The sequence below is a fragment of the Antechinus flavipes genome, chromosome 2 (assembly GCF_016432865.1).
Source record: "Antechinus flavipes isolate AdamAnt ecotype Samford, QLD, Australia chromosome 2, AdamAnt_v2, whole genome shotgun sequence".
Classification (NCBI taxonomy): domain Eukaryota; kingdom Metazoa; phylum Chordata; class Mammalia; order Dasyuromorphia; family Dasyuridae; genus Antechinus; species Antechinus flavipes.
Genome location: NC_067399.1, coordinates 580,156,271 through 580,175,250, shown reverse-complemented (window position 1 = coordinate 580,175,250; position 18,980 = coordinate 580,156,271). Strand labels below are relative to the sequence as shown.

At 34.8% G+C, this 18,980-nt stretch overlaps 1 protein-coding gene across 4 annotated transcripts in view; it reads left to right on the top strand.

The window, feature by feature from the left end:
* The window catches only part of ARMH3 (armadillo like helical domain containing 3), a 224,625-nt gene that overhangs the window by 18,403 nt on the left and 187,242 nt on the right, over positions 1-18,980 (top strand). For all 4 annotated transcript variants that reach the window (XR_007951113.1, XM_051981286.1, XM_051981285.1 and 1 more), the window contains 7 exons: positions 811-923; positions 6,496-6,552; positions 6,653-6,799; positions 7,870-7,977; positions 10,317-10,409; positions 15,018-15,092; positions 15,208-15,294. Coding sequence is in view for 3 of the 4 variants with exons in the window: in XM_051981286.1 (XP_051837246.1) it covers positions 822-923; positions 6,496-6,552; positions 6,653-6,799; positions 7,870-7,977; positions 10,317-10,409; positions 15,018-15,092; positions 15,208-15,294 (669 nt within the window). In the remaining variant the exon portion in view is untranslated. The remainder of the gene's footprint in view (positions 1-810; positions 924-6,495; positions 6,553-6,652; positions 6,800-7,869; positions 7,978-10,316; positions 10,410-15,017; positions 15,093-15,207; positions 15,295-18,980) is intronic.

The following is an 18,980-nucleotide window of genomic DNA, read 5'->3' as shown; positions in this document are numbered from 1 at the left end:
ATTTTGTATATATTCAAAAAACACGTGAACTCTGATATATATCTTCACATACAAATGCATGCAGGGATACACACACACACATTTAACATGTGTATATGTATATGTAAATATCCAATCATATCTATACACAGATATGTCATATATATGCATATGTGTGTGTATGTCTTCTTAAACTTTAAAGCAGTGCTAATCAACAAATTTGGTTATTACTTTAAAATCATTTTATTTGTGGATTTTTAGCTGGTATCTTTTGCTTGGAATCCTTTCCCAAAGGAGTGTCTGAGGACTATAAAATGCATTGTGATTTATGAGTGAAGGTCAAGCATTTTGCAGCAATATGGACCTACTTCATTTGGGGAAATCAATGTAGCACATCAGTTCATGGCATACTTCCTGCCTTAATGGTTTAGACCTCAATCAATATTTGAAATTTAACTTCAGTTTTGGTTTGTGGGCATTATGCTTTCTACATTCTTTATTTCACCTCAAAAGCACAGCCTGATCCATTAGAGATGATGGTTGTTACACTCTTCTGCTTGGTTTAGGAACTACTCTAAGCTTAGGCATTTGATATGTTAAATGTGGTGTGCCCAAGGCCAAGTATGGATTTCAATGTCGTGCATTACCTACATTGGGGAGCAGTACCTTAAGTTAGATTTGAGTTGAACTCATGCCCAAGTTTGTAGCATGGTTGTTTATCATTTCATTCTCTTTGTGAAAAAAAGAATTATCTCAGCAGGCTGTGTCTGCTTGTGGACAAGAGCATGTCTAGGCTATCATCAATCACTGACCTTGACTTTCCCTTCACAGGCTTTGGAACCATGGCCCAAGTGGAGAAAAGGGGGGGGTTGCTTCGCAAGTCCTCAGCCTCCAAAAAACCACTGAAGGAGAAGGTGGTGCTGATGTATGATGAAATCTTCATGGTGAGATCTAGAATTCTATTTGAAAATGGGTTTGACTCCTTTGTTTCCTTTTTGCTTAAGTTCACTCTTAGTAGTGAGGGAAACATTGTGAAACAGTGGGAAGGGTGAATAAATAAAGAAAAGAACATGAAAGACTAAGGAATCCTCTGTCCTGAAGTTTGTTTAGAGAGCCTTTTTTACCTGAAATACATTAGGAAAACATAGCCTCAATTCCCTTCTAGCTTCAAAGTCTTATGATTTTTGACTCTTTTCAGAACCTATTACCACAGTCATTTTATTTTTTATTTATTATTATTATTATAGCTTTTTATTTACAAGTTATATGCATAGGTAATATTACAGCATTTACAATTGCCAAACCTTTTGTTCCAATTTTTCTCCTCCTTCCCCCCATCTCCTTCCCCAGATGGCAGGTTGACCAATGCATATTAAATATGTTAAAGTATAAATCAAATATAATATAAGTACACATGTCCAAACAGTTATTTTGCTGTACAAAAAGAATTGGACTTTGAAATAGTGTACAATTAGCCTGTAAAGCAAATCAAAACTACAGGCAGACAAAAATAGAGGGATTGCCACAGTCATTTTACAGGGAACCTAACAGAGGACATCAATTAAAGTGGTTACTGATTAGAAAATTAAAAAAAATTTGAAGATAGTTAAAGTACACTTTGAGGGCACTGGGACAATTTAGGAAAAGGTTGCTATAGTACACTGCTACGTTACATAGCACCCAGGAGGTCAAGAAATTGAGTCTCATTGAAAACAGGGATTATGCAGTAGCATCTATTTAAAACCATCAGTAAGCATCATATGTAATGGGGACTGCAACCATTCCCAATAAGATCAGGAGACAAACAAAGTTGCCCACTATCACCGCTACTATTCAATATTGTATTAGAATTGCTAGCTTTGGCAATAAGAGTTGAGCAAGAGATTAAAGGAATTAGAGTAGACAATGAGGAAACCAAATTATCACTCTTTGCTGATGATATGATGGTATACTTAGAGAACCCCAGAGAGTCTACTAAAAAGTTATTAGAAATAATCCACAACTTTAGCAAAGTTGCAGGATACAAAATAAACCCACATAAATCATCAGCTTCTTATATATCACTAATAAAATCTAATAGTTAGAGTTACAAAGAGAAATTCCATTTAAAGTAACTACTGATAGTATAAAATACTTAGGAATTTATCTGCCAAAGGAAAATCAGAAACTTTATGAGCAAAACTTCAAAACACTTTCCACACAAATTAAGTCTGATCTAACCAATTTGAAAAATATTAAATGCTCTTGGATAGGGCGAGCAAATATAATAAAGATGACAATATTACCTAAACTAATCTGTTTGTTTAGCACTATGCCAATCAGACTCCCAAAAAACTATTTTAATGACCTAGACAAAATAACAAAGTTCATGTGGAAAAACAAAAGGTCAAGAATTTCTAGGGAATTAATGAAAAAAAAAATCAAATGAAGGTGGCCTAGCTGCACCAGATCTAAAATTATATTATAAAGCAGCAGTTACCAAAACCATTTGGTTTTGGCTAAGAAATAGATTAGTTGATCAGTGGAATAGGTTAGGTTCAAAGGACAAAACAGTCAATAACTTAATATTCTAGTGTTTGACAAACCCAAAGACACCAGCTTTTGGGATAAGAACTCATTGTTTGACAAAAATTGCTGGGAAAATTGGAAATTAGTATGGCAGAAACTAGGCATTGACCCACACTTAACACTGTACACCAAGATAAGGTCAAAATGGGTTCATGACCTAGGCATAAAGAATGAGATTATAAGTAAATTAGAGGAACACAGCATAGTTTACCTCTCAGACCTGTGGAAGAGGAAGGAATTTATGACCAAAGAAGAACTAGAGATTATTACTGATCACAAAATAGAAAATTTTGATTATATCAAATTGAAAAGTTTTTTTTACAAACAAAACTAATGCAGACAAGATTAGAAGGGAATCAATAAACTGGGAAAACATTTCTACAGTCAAAGGTTCTGATAAAGGCCTCATTTCCAAAATATATAGAAAATTGACTCTAATTTATAAGAAATCAAGCCATTCTCCAATTGATAAATGGTCAAAGGATATGAACAGACAATTCTCAGGCGAAATTGAAACTATTTCTAGCCATATGAAAAGATGCTCCAAGTCATTATTAATCAGAGAAATGCAAATTACGACAACTCTGAGATACCACTACACATCTTGTTAGACTGGCTAGAATGACAGGGCAAGATAATGGGGAATGTTGGAGGGGATGTGGGAAAACAGACATTATTACATTGTTTGTGGAGTTGTGAATACATCTAACCATTCTGGAGAGCTATTTGGAACTATGCTCAAAAAGTTATCAAACTGTGCATACCCTTTGATCCAGCAGTGTTACTACTGGGCTTATATCCCAAAGAGATTTTAAAGAAGGGAAAGGGACCTGTATGTGCAAGAATGTTTGTGGCAGCCCTCTTTGTAGTGGCCAGAAACTGGAAACTGAGTAGATACCCATCAATTAGAGAATGGCTGAATAAATTGTGGTATATCAATATTATAGAATATTATTGTTCTGTAAGAAATGACCAACAGGATGATTTCAGAAAGGCCTGGAGAGACTTAAACAAACTGATGCTGAGTGAAATGAGCAGGACCAGGAGGTCATTATATACTTCAACAACAATACTATATGATGATCAATTCTAACGGACCTGGCCATCTTCAACAATGAGATGAACCAAATCAGTTCCAATAGAGCAGTAATGAACTGAACCAGCTACACCCAGCGAAAGAACTCTGGGAGATGACTAAGAACCATTACATTGAATTCCCAATTCTTATATTTTTGTCCTCCTGCATTTTTTATTTCCTTCACAGGCTAATTGTACAATATTTCAGAGTCCGATTCTTTTTGTACAGCAAAATAACGTTTTGGACATGTATACTTATTTTGTATTTAATTTGTACTTTAATGTATTTAACATGTATTGGTCATCCTGCATCTAGGAGAGGGGGTGGGGAGAAGAAGGGGAAAAATTGGAACAAAAGGTTTGGCAATTGTCAGTGCTGTAAAATTACCCATGCATATAACTTGTAAATAAAAAGCTATTTAAAAAAACATTAAAAAAAATAAAATTAATGGACTTAAAAAAAAAAAAACAGGAATTATGTTTTTCTTCTTTGTATTGCCAATACCCAGCACAGTAGTGAACTCATAATAAATACTTATTGAATTAATTCTTAAGCATTCTATGCTAATCTTTTCTGCAAAAAGTAAAATGCCAAGGAATCAAATTGATAATAGGAATAACATCTAGTTATAGGATTGTGTTCTTTGGGAGTATTGTGGAAATCAGATTTAGCCTAATGTTTTAAATTCATGGTATTTAGAGTAGCACAAACATCAATTGTAATATTGCTTGTGAATCATCAAGAAAAAGTTATGTTTAGTGTTGGAATCTTTACAAACTGTTAAGTATTAGAGTTGAAAGAGACAATAATTATCTAATTTAGCATGGTTCAGTATCATTGATCTGTTCTTACAAGGAGATGTTTTGGGCCAGAACCTGAAACAAGGTACTAAGTAGAACTAATTGATACAATGCTTGTGTTCACACCAGTACATTGGAGTTCAGAAGTATAGGAGATTCACAAAGTAAACTTTGTAACTTTGTGAATTCACAGCTCCCTTAGGTGCCTCCAGAAGGAGGAGTCAACCTTTGGGAGAGCATATATAAAGAGGTTCTTAGCTTTGGGTTAGTTAATTACTTCGGGTTAGAGAGATTTACTTCGGAACATTGACTGGGGTCAGAAAGGAGCACTCTGGGAGGAAGCCCACAGTTTAGTATGTTCTGTTTATACTAAGATGGGAAAGTAGTATGTTTTAGAGGTTTGAAACAGAAAAAAGGATTAGGGCTAATAGCTTAAAGAGTCAACCTTCAGTTATTGAGGAAACTTTTTATTTAGAATATTTCCCAATTATGTAAGGTAACTGATGTATTATTAGAAAACAGACCAGAGATTTCTTTGATGTTTAGAGCTAATACAGAGCTATTACAGCTTAAGGTTATTAACCCAAGTATCTCTTCCTGACATCCTAAAATACACTGTGTATTTTAAGATTGGCATAATTAGGCTGCCTGAGAAAAAGTGGAACCCTTCTTGAGTAGAGCACATAGGTTTGGAAAACAACATCAGAAGGCTATAAACCTTAGAAAATTTAGGATGTGATTATTGACAGTAATAAAGACCATAAGTCATTGAGTTCATTCAATTCAATTCAGTTCTTAAATGTGCCTTATGTCTTTGGGACTGTGTGCTTAGGATATAAAGACAAAAATAAAATAGTTATTGCCTTTAAGGAATTTACATTCTACTGAGAGAAATTACACATTATGTGCAAAGTAAATAAAAAGTAATACAGAGAGGTATCAAGAAATACTTCATGTAGCAGTGAACTCTAGAGCTGAGTTTTAAAAGCAGATAGAAATTCTAAGAGGTAAAAGAGGGAATGTTTATTAAAAGCATGCCAAATTTAAGTTACTAGGTCAGTTATTCAGACTATATAAAAAAACATACAGACAGAATAAATATGTACTAGAGAGCCGCAAAGGCCATTTTTAAGTTGTGTAGTGTATGTAACTGGTTTAATGCAATATAAAGGTTCTGGGAGAAAAAGGCCACTACATGGGATCCCAGGATGGCTAGTGCAGGTGATGGAATAAAGAGGAAACACCCAGAAAAGAGGAAGAATTACAGTGGGACTGGTCACCAAGCATAAGATAAAGCTTTATTAGTAAGGGAATTTCCAACCTATTTTCCAATATTGGTTCTGGAAAAGATGGCCCTATTACTACTTTAGGCTATTGAAAGGGTTCCCTTAAGGTGGGATAATTAGGCCATTAAAATCATCTTTGCCAGGAAATGTTAGTAATTTCTTGTAATTTACATATTTCTCAGAAGTTTGTAGTTTTCTGGAGTTTTAAGCAAAGTTTCAAATTTCTTAGCAATTGTTTTCAAATATCCTAATTTTTTAAAGTTAACACTCTATGTTGATAGAAAATTTAATTTAATAAAAAGGATACTAAGATTAAACAGAAGTGAAGGATTAACGGCCCACAGATAGAATGGAGCCCAAGTATAGTAGAAAAAGATCTGGATTTTGAAGTACTGCAACTGGTTTCTAGTTCTTGCTCTACTACCTGCTAATTCTGTGATGTGGGGCAAGTCACTTAACATCTGGATATTATTTTCTTCTTCTCTACATTGAGGTTATTACCCATCTACAAGTTTTCTGAGAGAATGATTAGAGGAAAAAGTCTGAGGAAAATCTTTTCAGTTATTTCTGTACTGTCTGTAAGGAAGAAAGATTCTTGTGTACAGTTCAATTTGAGAAAGAACTTCCTTATACTTTTAAAATATTTTAGAATAAACAAAAATGTTAAAAGTAGTTAAAAGGCAGTCTCAAAACTTGAAATGAATTTGGGATGATTCCCCACTCAAGTATGCTGTTAATCAAGAATTGTCTTGAGGATGCTGAATCCTTTCTGTCTTTATTTCAGACTGAGGACCCCAGTAAATGCAGCCCTCGATTCTGGGAGGAGCTTTTCCTCATGAAGGTAAGGCTAGGTTATGCCTCTTCAAATTTCCCTGTAGCCAAGACTGCCTTCTCAGCTTTGCACAGAAAATACACTCAGATCTTTGCTCTTTTGCTGGCAGGTGAATCTGGACTACCTTGAGGGCAAGTTGGAATCTCTGGATGGAGAAGAACTAATGAAGATCAAAGATAACATTAATTGTTTGTTTCAACATTGTATACAGGCTTTGGGAGAGGAGCACCCAATTCGGGTTGTCAATGCATTACAGGTATAATGATGAAAGACAAAGGATTCTCATTTAGTAGAAGGATGAAGTATTACAGATGCTGGTCAGGATGTGGGGGATTCCATTCAATCTAAACTCATTTGTGGGCTTAGAGTATTTTTTAAAATGGTAATGCTTATGCCATATTTGTCTGGGAATATTCTTTAACAAGTTGATTCTAACAGTACAATTTTTTTAATCTCTACAAATGAATCTCAAGTCTTAAGGCAGACCCTCTGACAGAGTACTTTGGTATGCTTAAGGAATGGAGGGATAGAGTGAGGCCCAAAGAGTGGTTAAATACCTGTTCTGAGTCAGTGAGTAGTAACATCAGATAGAATTTTGGGAATTTTTTCTAGTTGTCACTAGTTACTCCTTTGACTATGACCCTGAGGGGAAGAGTCTATTTCATTTGGTAGTCAAGAAGGCCAGAGTAGAAATAGTAAGCGAACAAAGAATTTTATTGGGATGCTTTTTGTGTAGTTGCCCTTCTTGTAACTGTAGTTCCTTACTTTATTGGGATGTGTAATAAAGTTCTCAATTTGGTACAAATGAAGTAATTGAGTCTGGGCTGCCAGTCTTTGAAGCTTTTTCTCAGATGCTTTGTGCTTTCCCATCTCATTGACTTTACCTGTTTTCCCTACCCTTTTTTTCCCTTCCCCTACTCACTTACCTTCCCTGATCTTTCTGTTTAGTAATAGCCTTCTCCTTAAGACCTCACATAGGACTTTGATATGCAACTCTCTGACTTATTTTTCATGTAATTTTATGGATGATTGCATTTATTTCTTATCCTTCTCACCTATAAACTAAATGAAGATAGGCATTACCTTTTATCTAAATTGTGGGACTTTTCTCAGTGCCTAGCAGAATGCTTTACATAGGGTAGGTATATAATAAATATTTATTGAATATATGGGGTATGAATCTTTGAGTGTCGAAAGTGAGAATTGAACTATAAGTTGTAAATTCAAATATTTAAGCAGCCTCAGAGAATTAGAGTCTATCTTTTCCCCAGTGATAAAACTGTTTGTTCTTGTATTTTGAAATAATTCCTTCTGTTTTCTCTGTAGACCCTGTGTGCACTTATCCGAGGGGTCCATCAGAAGAATAAATCCACTTCTGGTTTTGATATTATCAACATGCTGATGGGCTTTGACAAGGCAGAACTCTGCATGAAGGTGAGATCTCTGTATGAGACATTATAGATATGCTTTTAGGTCATGACTGCTGCTCACTAAATGGCTACTCTCTGTAGACAAATGGGCTGAAAGATTTGTATTAAGAAACAATTATAGATGATTTGGACATTTTTATTTGCTTTCCAGCAAAGAAAGTAATGATTGAATCAAGGACTTTTTAAAATCTAGAATTTAGCCAAGAATAGCACTTCCCTCAGTTACCTACATAATTGAGATACTGCTGTTTTAATTTTTGTCTTGTTAAATCATATAATTGTTATATCACTTCATATTTCTATGTCTTTCATTTGTGGAATTTTATGGGATGAATTAAATATTCCTAGTTTGTGTTCAATTATATTTTTACTTCCAAACATTAAAAATTATGACAAACTTTCTTCATAAATTCACATTCTGATGCATAGTTTTCATATTTCATTTACAAATTAAATGATTTTTGATCATCATGTCAGCTTTTAAAAGATGTGATTTCTCATAACTCATTGTCAGAAAATCTTTATTTCTTTCCTTCATAACAAAAATTAGAATACTTAATGTAGTCATATAAGAAAAAACACTTACTTTACATGAAGCATAATTTTTATACAGGTATAAATAATCCAATTTTTGGAATCATATTTAAACGTGAGTCTTTTTCCAAGTTCACACAGTTATATTGAGATCTTGGATACTTGATAATAACAGCTTTCATTTGTATAATGTTTAAAGTATTTTTAAATTTAAAAATTACACATTTTTAAAAGCATTTTCCTTACAAAAGTTCTGAAGTGGTTAGTTTAAGTATTATTGTTGCCATTTCATGTATGCAGAAACTGAGACGTCAAGTGGTTAAGTAACTTGGTTGAGCTCCGATAGCAAGTAAAGAGTGGAGCCACGACTTGAACCTAGGTTTCCTAACTCTCATAGAAATCTCTCTTGTATTTTTCTGTTTCTTTTCTGCTTCATCTGAGTTGTTAACTTAGCTTTGTGTATATTCTTCCCCAGTGTTATTTAGTAATATATATACTTTTGAGCATTTTGTTGCTGCTTCTATCATATTTGTGGTTGAAGAAGTCATTTCTTCATTTGAGTCTCTCTATGGGGGACCAGCAAAGGATAAATTCTTCTGGGGTAGGAACAGAGGGAGAATATCTGATGTGAAAAAAGGGGAAAGACTATCAGTATTGCTTGTCTTCAGACACAATGTAAACTTGTGGGTATAGATGAAAGTATCTTAATTTAGTCAGTTCATGCAATTGGGAAAAGTTTATGATAGGTTTTTTTTTTCCTCAATAAAGATAGTTTTCAACATTCATTTTTGTAAGATTTTGTGTTCCAAATTTTTTTCCTTCCTCCCTTATCTTCCTCCTCCCCAAGACATCAAGCAATCTGATATAGGTTGTACAGTACAATCCTTGAAAACATATTTCCATATTTCTCATGTTGTGTAAGAAAAATCAGACCAACAGGGGAAAAACTATGAGAAAGAAAAAACAAACAAACAAACAAAAAATAGTGAAAATACTATTCTTCTATCCACATTCAATTTCCCTAGTTTTCTCTCTGGTTGTGGGTGGTATTTTCTATCCCATGTCTATTGGAATTGTTTTAGGTCACCACATTGCTGAGAAAAGCTAAGTCTGTCATAGTTGATCATCATATAATCTTGCTGTTACTGTCTGTAGTGTTTTTATGATTGTGCTCATTTCACTTAGCATCTTTTTTTGTAAATCTTTCTAGGCTTTTCTGAAATCAGCCTGCTCATCATTTCTTTTTTTTTTCCCTGAGGCAATTGAGGTTAAGTGACTTGCCCAAGGGTCACACAATTAGGACTCGTTAAGTGGCTGAGATCAGATTTGAACTCAAGTCCTTCAGACTTCATGGCTGATCCTCTATCCACTACATTACCTAGCTGCCCCATCATCATTTCTTATAGAACAGTAATATTCTACTACATTCACATACCATTCCCCAGTTGGTGGGCATATGATAGGTTTTAATAAAAAAAAAAGTTGCCATTCTTAATTATTTCATTCCAGAGTGGTGAATTAAGCCTATGGGAAGGATCTGCTGTGAATATATTCATTTGATGTAGGCTATTGAATTAATTTCTCTGCACAGCTGTTCTAAAGCATCTTTCAAATGAGTTTTACTTAACAGTACCTCTTCTTGCCTCCTGATGACGGCCCTGGAGGTCGGGCATTCACTTAATTGTCCAATTGAATGTTGTGAATTATTACCATTTGTAGCACAAGTAGGAGCTTAATAAAGAAGAGGTGGGGCATTTGGGGTATTCATTGCTTTTGTTCTTATTAAGTACATGTGAATCTCTTTTCCAGAATTTGATGGAGAGTTTGGATTCCTTGCTTTGTGCAGAAGGTTCTGAAAGTCTGAAGAGTTTATGTCTGAAACTTCTCCTTTGTTTGGTGACTGTAAGTAGCACACTTTGTTTATTCATCTGTTAAATAGTAATTCATATTCCCACTAGAAGCAAACATTCTTCAAAAGTGAGACTCAAATAAGGAAGGATGAGAGGAAAAAGCATTAGATTGACATCACTATTAGAACTGGGTATGTAGAAGAAGGATGCTGAGATAAAGATATCCTGAAATAGGATCCTTGGAAAGTGGTATTTTCAGGCTCGGTGGTATATGATGTCACAATGTGATTCTAAAAGTATCTCTTTAGGGGATTGACTTCCTTGAATGTTGAGGAAAAGACTCGAGATTATTCTTTTGAAAGCCTCAAGATTGTTCTGAATTATGCCTAAATTTTTTCCTGTCCTTAAAAAACAGTCATTTGACCTTGACATCTCCTCAAGCTATCATCTTATATCTGTTGTCCCTTTTACTGCCATAGTCGCCTTTGAAAAGCTGTTTTATATTCATTTCCTCCATTTATTCATCTCTTACTTCTCTACCTTTTGCAGTTGATTCCTGATTGACTGAACTGAAATTAGCCTCTCCAAGGTTACTAATAATTACTAAATTGCTAAATCAGACAGCCTTTTCTCAGCTCTTGTGTTCTGTGATGTCTATGCAGTTTTTGACATCACTGATTGCCCCTTTCTTTTATATATATATTTTTTATCTTTTAGGGGTTTTTAGTTTTTAGAAATGGATATTTATTTAAATTAATTTTTTAAATCAATGAAATGAAAAATGAAATTAATCAATGAAAAATCTTCTTTTCCTTTCCCCCTCAATTAACCAAAAAACCCCCCCAAAAATATAAATTACAGACTACAGCTACAAACTTAATTAATTTCTACATTGGCCTCATTAAAAAAAAAAAAAAAACAGAACTTTTAATCCACAAAGTTCATTATCAAGAAGTGATTAGCTTGTTTCATAATGAGTCCTGTAGAATCATGGTTGGACATTGCATTGATGAGAGTTTTTAAGTCTTTCAAAGGTGTTCATATTTATAATATTGTTATCACATAAAACAGCAGTTCTTTGAGATATTATTGTTCAGAGACTCCTGGGAGATCTGAAACTCTTTGATGAAGTCCTGAGGTCAAAACTATTTTTATAACTCTACTAACATGTTTCCATTTCTATATTGTAGATATTGATAGAGTAAAAAAAAAAAAAAAAACTCATTAGAGGGTGGTCCAATGAGTACAAAGAGGTCCAGAGACCAAAATGTTTAAGAACCACTAGTTTAAATTGTCGCCTTGATTCTGCTCACTTCTTTATACTTCAGTTCGTACAAATCTTCCTAGGATTTTCTCAAACTATTCCATTTGTTATTTTTTACAGCAAGGTAATATTTCATCACATTTATGTACCATATCTTGTTCTGCCATTTTGTGATTGATGGCTATTTCTTCAATTAACTGATTCCTTACAGTCATAAAAATAAGTCCTTTAAATATTTTTGTATATCCTTAGTTACAATTTATTTTGTCTCTTTAATTAGTCTTGCCTCTTTTTCTTACTTTCCTCCTGTTTCTTTTCTTTCTTTTTTTTGGCTGAGGCAATTGGGGTTAAGTGACTTGCCCAGGATCACATAGCTAGGAATTATTAAGTGTCGGAGACCAGATTTGAACTCAGGTCCTTCTGAATTCAGGGCTGGTGCTCTATCTACTGTACCACCTAGCTTCCCCTCTGTTTCTTTTCTAAGGAAATGTATTTCTGTACCTAAATGTGTGGATATATTCTTTTTTCCTTTGACTGATTCAAATGAGAATGAGTTTCAAGTGATACCTGCTTTGCCTACCCCCTTTTTTTCTGTGTGTAGACTTCTACTTCCATCCCCTACTTATGGGATATATTTTTTTTCCTTTCTTCATTTCCCTTTTCACCCCCCTAGTGTATTCCCTTTCCCTTCTCTTTCCATTCTTTTAAGATAATTAAAGTATAATTGGTAAGCCCTCTATCTAATTAGACTCAATATGTGACCCATGATTAGAGAACATATTTCATCTCCTCTCATTAGAATGTCAGCAGTTGTTGTATAGTCCCTTGTGATTGTTCACTCATGTTCACTTTTTTATGTCCCTTGAAGGTAATGTTTATACGTCAAACTTTCCATGTGGCTCTAGTCTTTTAATCTGGAATGCTTGGAAGCCCTCTATTTCATTAAGACTTTTTTTTTTCCATCCCTTGGGATTATACTAAGTTTTTCTGGGTATGTTATTTTTGGTTGAAAGTCTGTGTCCTCTGACTGTGTCACATTCCAAACTCCTTTATAGTGGTGTCTGCTAAGTCATATGTGACCTATTTTTTTTCTTTCTGTCTGCTTGCAGTATTTTTTCTTTCATTTAGAAGATTTGCATTTTATCTATGATGTTCCTGGGACTTTTCATTTTGTTTCAGGCAGTGATAGATGGATTTTTGTTTTTGTTGTTGTTTCTACTTTATTGGTTAGTGCTAAAAGATCTGAACATTTTTATTTCATGATTTCTTGAAATATGATGTCTAGGCCCTTTTTTTAAAATTATGATTTTCAGATTGTCCATTGATTCTTAATTTTTTTCTCCTTGGTCTGTTTTCTAGGTCATTTGTTTTTGTTATAATGCCTTTAATTTTCTTCTATTTTTTTCCAGACTTTTTACTTTATTCTAATTAACTCATGGAGTCATTATCTTTTATTTGGTCTATTCTCATTTTCAATGGGTTTGTTGCTTGGGTAAAGTTTTGTACCTCCAAGCTTTAATTCCTTTTCAACTCTCTCCCATAATTTTAATTTATTTTCCATTTCCCCCCCTCTTTCACTCTAATTTTATTTATAAAATATGTTTATTTCTTTCTCCCCAATATTTTTTCCTTTCTTTCAAGAATTCTAATTGAACTTGTGCCCAATTATATTTTTATTTTGATGTTTTGTTTGTAAATATTTTGGAGTCATTCTTCTTTTTCTCCATTTGTATCTTTGTTATCATAATAGTTTCTTAAGACAGGATTCTTTTGTTTGCTCATTCTTCTAACCTATTTCCTAATTTTGAACTGCATGTTAGGTCTGGGTTCTGCCCACTTTTGACCCCTTCTTTCTCTTTGTATCTTACCATCTTACCACTTTGTTACCTCACTGGGAGTTACATATATCTGGACCCTTTTTAGTCTCTGTTAGTTTTTCTCTCTGTTGGATTAGGCCCATCTCTGGATTTGGAATGTGAAAGAAATGAACACTTCTCAGTTTCTTGAACTTTCAGTTCCTTTTTCTTTTGGCATTTGTGCTTCCCCCATATGTATCATATTGTGCTGCTAGATATTGAGTAACAAATTGTCTTTTCCTTAAATTGTTCTTCTGACTTCACTATTTCTCCCAATACCATCACTATTCTCCAAATACCATCACTGTTCTCCCATTCTCTCAGCCTTCTGTCCTTGAAATGCTCAGGGGCACCTCTGCTTCCTTTTCAGTAGTTTAACTCTTTATCAAATGTCTTCTGGACTATTGCTATCAACTCCTTTTGTTTGTTTGCTGTTAATCTACCTTTAATTTTCTTTATGTAATTATGTCACTTCTGTGCTTCAAACCCCTCAGTGACTCTCTCCATTGTCCACTGGGTAAAGCACATTACTTTATTTGGCATTTAGGGCATTCACAATTTGGTACCACGCTGCAATCTTATTTTCTGTGATTCATCTTGATAGACTTTGTGCTGTGACCAAATCTTACTTTGTGCTCTCTGTCCTTTGAATGTATCCTGCCTCTGGTTTCCTACTTCCTATGCCTGTGTTAACTCTGTTCCCTCTCCCCCATCTTCAATTGTTTTATCTTTTAAAGCCCAGCTCAGGTGTTATGTTAGCCCTGATTGCTATAGTTGGTAACAATGTGCGCCCCCTTTTGCCCCTCAAATATAATGGATGGTGGGCAGTGCAGAGAGCACTGGACATGGAATCCTAGCTGAGTGACCCTGAAATCACTTCTTTTCTGTTTGCCTCAGTTTCCCTTATATGTAAAATGGGGATGAAAATAGCACCTACCTCCCAGGGTGGTTGTGAGGATCAGAGGATACAGTAATTGTAAAATATTTAGCACAGTGTCTAGCACATACTAAGTGCTATAAAAATGTAGTTATCATCATCATCATTATTATTAATTTAGATTTATCATAGTTATGTTTATGAGCAGAGTGATGTGCTGCATAAAATTATGGAAGACCTATTTTCAAATTTTGTATCAGACACTTAGTGACTTTGTAACCTTGGGAAGGGCAATTGATTTTTCCGAGTTTGCTGAGACTTCTCTGTGAAGTTAAGGAAATATTGGAATCTGTCTGGTTGAAGTGAGTTCCCACATGGGCCAAATAATTATGTCTGTCTTTCTCTTTGTATACACAGACACACACACACACTCTGAGTACTACAAGAGAAAGCATTATATCTTATCTAAACTTTTTATCTCAGCATCTGGCATAGTACCCTGCACTCAGCAAGTACTTACCAAATCATGGTTGAATTACAAGGAAGTTAATATTTCTCTTTTTAAGTTAACATTTCTATATTTTTAAACCTTGGAATAGGGAAATGTATTAATAGAGAATCAGGTCTTGGTGCAGACTTTACAAAGCTGGTTTTTGCTTCTAGGTGACAGATAACATCAGTCAAAACACGATCTTGGAATATGTAATGATCAATAGCATCTTTGAAGCTATTTTACAGGTAGGTCGTTTTCTCTTGTGGGTGAGTGAATAAGCTTTGTATCCTGGGGGCGGGGGTCTCTTGGAATTTCCAGCTCAGACCTTGCACTACCCTGTATTTCTGATTCTTGTTACAGATTCTCTCCCACCCTCCAAGTCGCAGGGAACATGGGTATGATGCTGTTGTCCTTCTGGCTTTGTTGGTGAACTATAGGAAGTATGAGGTGAGAGAGCCTTGTATCTCACATCTCCAGACTTTTTTATGTTGTGCCATGTCAAACTTTTTGAGTAATATTGTTTTATAGAGACTATATTTCTGTTGTCACATTAATTGCTCTTCTTCAGTGTTCCCACTGCAGACTGATCTTAACTTTTGCAGGTAAAGTTTTATAAAAAATTTATTTGTATTCTGAAGAAACACTAAATAAAATTGGCATTTCCATAAAGAGCAGAAGAAAAGGACTATACATGAATCTGCAGATTATGAGTATATAGAGCTTTTCAGCATTTAGCATGTTCAATCTCTATCTTTCAAAGCTGTCCTCCTTGTCTGTACTTCTTTCTCTTCTCTTCTCTTCATTTAAGAAAAAGTCTCAAATAACTTTTATTTTTCTTTTCCTTTTTTTTTTAAACTCTTGTTTTTCCTCTCTCCCTTTCCTTGATCCTCCGTCATTTTCCATTGGTGGAAAAAAGAAAAGAAAAAGTCCTTGTAACATATATTCCAGATAGATCTTATTTTATGAAGTAGATGTGTTCCTGAAAATTTGTGTGTAATTTTTGGTAAATTGAATCTTATTTTAAGTGCACCAGGGAAACTTACTATTTATGATTTCCCCATAGTATATCCTTCTATAAGGTAGTTATCTCCTAATTTATCTATTTGATAAATTTTTCAAAACAGGGTTACTTATATTGAAATTGTCATTGGTTTGAAGATTCTTTTGCATTGCTTTTGGACTGCATGTAGCAGCTAGACACTGTTTTTTTTTTTTTTTTTCTCCACATTAGTTTTGGAGGTTTAGTTTTTTTCTTTTGGATTAATTATAGTTCCTTGACTTGTTGGTTTCAAGTTCCAGTTCCTTTGAAACTGAGATGCTGGTTCTAGCAATGTATCAGCCTCTTCCACTTCAAAAGGCACAACATACAAATAAACAGGGAACACTTAGGAAAGACTAAGAGACATGTATGGAACAGTGTATGGGAACAGGAGGAATGCATTGTGCTGACCTTTTGTTAAATACAGCCACAATGAATCCTTCTCTTGGTATCTGATTTCTTTTATTCAAATAACAGAACTATTGAAATAGACTGGAGCTGTCAGTTTCCAAGCTCTTCTAACTTTGCCAGAGAATTGTTTTGTGATACTTGTCAGCCTTTGTTCATTCTGGTTGAGGAGAAAATTTATGGATAATACAAACACTAGACTCACTTTCTTGAGTAGAAAAGCAAAAGAGGGGAACACTGTTCACTGTTCAAAGACGAATTGGAACCTTTGGATCAAAATTAATTAGCCATAAATTCCCAGGAGTCAAATGTTCTCTTGTAGAATGGTGTAGGAAGAAAGTAATAGAACGATGGAACTACAAACAAATGTCATTGATCACAAATACCTGTTATTTTGTAAAAACTTGGAAGACTTGACTTGATGACCATTTTGATTTTTCTCATATCTCTAGAGTAGAGGTTCTTAACTTTTTTGGTGTCACTGGCCTTTTTGGAAGTCTTAATGAAACTTCAGGATCCCTTTTTGGAATAAAAAATTTAAATAACATAAGGAAATCAATTATATTGAAATAGAGTTCTCACCATATTTTTTTAAAAAGCGAGTTCATAAACCCCAGCTTTTACATTTACTCTAGAGACTTCCTATAGCTGTATGGAAAAATAGCAGAGAAAAATCACTGGGGTAAGTTGAAAGGAATTGAGTTTTATATGACAAGGGTAATTCATCTCCAAACATCTTGCTTGGATGCAGATGACGTGAAATCAGCTTGCTTTCTTTGTGAGGAAATTGGACCTGGCTAAACTCATTAACAATCTCTGAAATAGTCTGAAATAGTGAACGTTACAGAGGAGGAGTAGTGGAAAGAATCTGTTTCTAAGCCATTTTATGTTTTGGTTCTTCAGAAGATTCTGAAAGAGTTAAAAGTGGCAAACTAAAGCAGGCTGATGGGCAAAACTTATCTGGCTCTGCAGCATTTAGTAACAGTCCTTTATTAGAAGCTATTAAGGCATCTTGGTAACCATGAAGGAAAAGGGAATTTTACAAGACTGTGAGAAATTCTGGATGAACTTAAAATCAAATGGCTGTCAGTAACATATACACATGGAATTCTGTATAAACCATTCTGAGTTACTGTGTGTATTCCTACTGCTTCTCCCTCTCAAGAAAGTTGTTTGGGTCAGCAAAGAGGTTTGATACCTGGTCAGCTTTGAAGAAGGGGAATAATGCATTAGGCTGACCTTAGGAACAAGGGGGTGGTGGTGGTCAGGGCACAATTACCCATGCTTTACTGTTTGATTGTCTCCTCTATAGACATAGGAAAGGCATAAAGGAAAAAGTCTTGAGAGGGAAGTAAAGACAAGTTCTGCTTATCTTTTTTTAAATATAAGCCTATAAATTGGAATGATTCTGTGAAGACTTTGTATGTTTTTAAAATTGCCTTGTGGTGTGAAAATAGGTCCTGAGGCTAAAAGAACAACAAGCTGAAAAAAATATATATATAACATGATTTATGCCCATGGAATAGTAAATTTTGGCAGCTTGGTTGTTCAGTGGGTAGAGCCCTACATTTGGCATCAAGGAAACTTAATTCAGATCCTGCCTAAGTGATACTGGACAAGTCACTTCATCTTTGCTTCAGTTCCCTTTTTTGAAAATTTGAGGAAATAATAGCACTAAACTTAAAGGAACATTGTGAAGATCAAATGAGGAAATACACTTAAAATGCTAACTGTTATTATTTTGTGATTCATAAAACCTTGGCCACCTTTCTGTGAAAAAAGCAATAACTTAGTTCCTAGCAGCTAGTTCAGCATGAAGTTCTCCCAGAACTTAATTTTGTTTTTTATATCTGTTTTTAGTTGTTCCTATTTTTTTTTTTTGTTTGTTTGTTTAAAAGGATTTTCTTTTGAACCAGAGAACAAGCTTTGAAAGGAACATAAGCAAGTAGGTTTCATGGGGGAACATTTTTATTCATGCTATTCATTTTTATTCACAGCTTCTAAAATAATGGCTGCAGTGTACTCTTATATCTTGTTTTTGCTTTTAGTGTCCTCAGGATTTGAAGACTATTCTTCCCTGTCTCCCTTGCTTTTTTGCTTTTTTTTTTTTTTTTAAAGGTTTAATTCTGCTTCTACAGCCCAGGGGAGATACTTTCTTTCCTGGATGATAGGAATTTTATGATGCCCTGGGACTGGTAGTATTGCTCCAAGTTGGCTGGGTGTGCCCTAGTCCCGTCTCTTTTGCTAGGGTTCAGAGGCTCATTCTTTGTCTTCTGCAATTGTGTTGGAGGTCTCACACCTAGTCTATTTATCCACTGACTTTTGAACTGGGACAGAGTAGCCAATGCTGCTATATTTTGGCCAAGAGCCTCCTACCAGATTACCTGTGTGGGGCCTTTCTGCTCTGGGCCTCCTTGCTCTTCACCTGCACTGGGTAGTGTTCCCCTCTACCCAAATGAGACAGGCCTTTGCTGAACTCCTTTCAAAATATTTTCTGTTGGAAATTTGTTACACTCCAAATATTTGTGGATTCTGTCACTCCAAAACCCATTCAGAGGCTTGATCCAATGTTGATTCTGAGGGAAGCCAGGGAAAGCTCAGGCAAAATCTTGTCTATTCTCTGCCATCTTATCTCTACCCTCAGAAGTTACTCTGTCCCTTGTTAACATGGACACAGCATTCTATA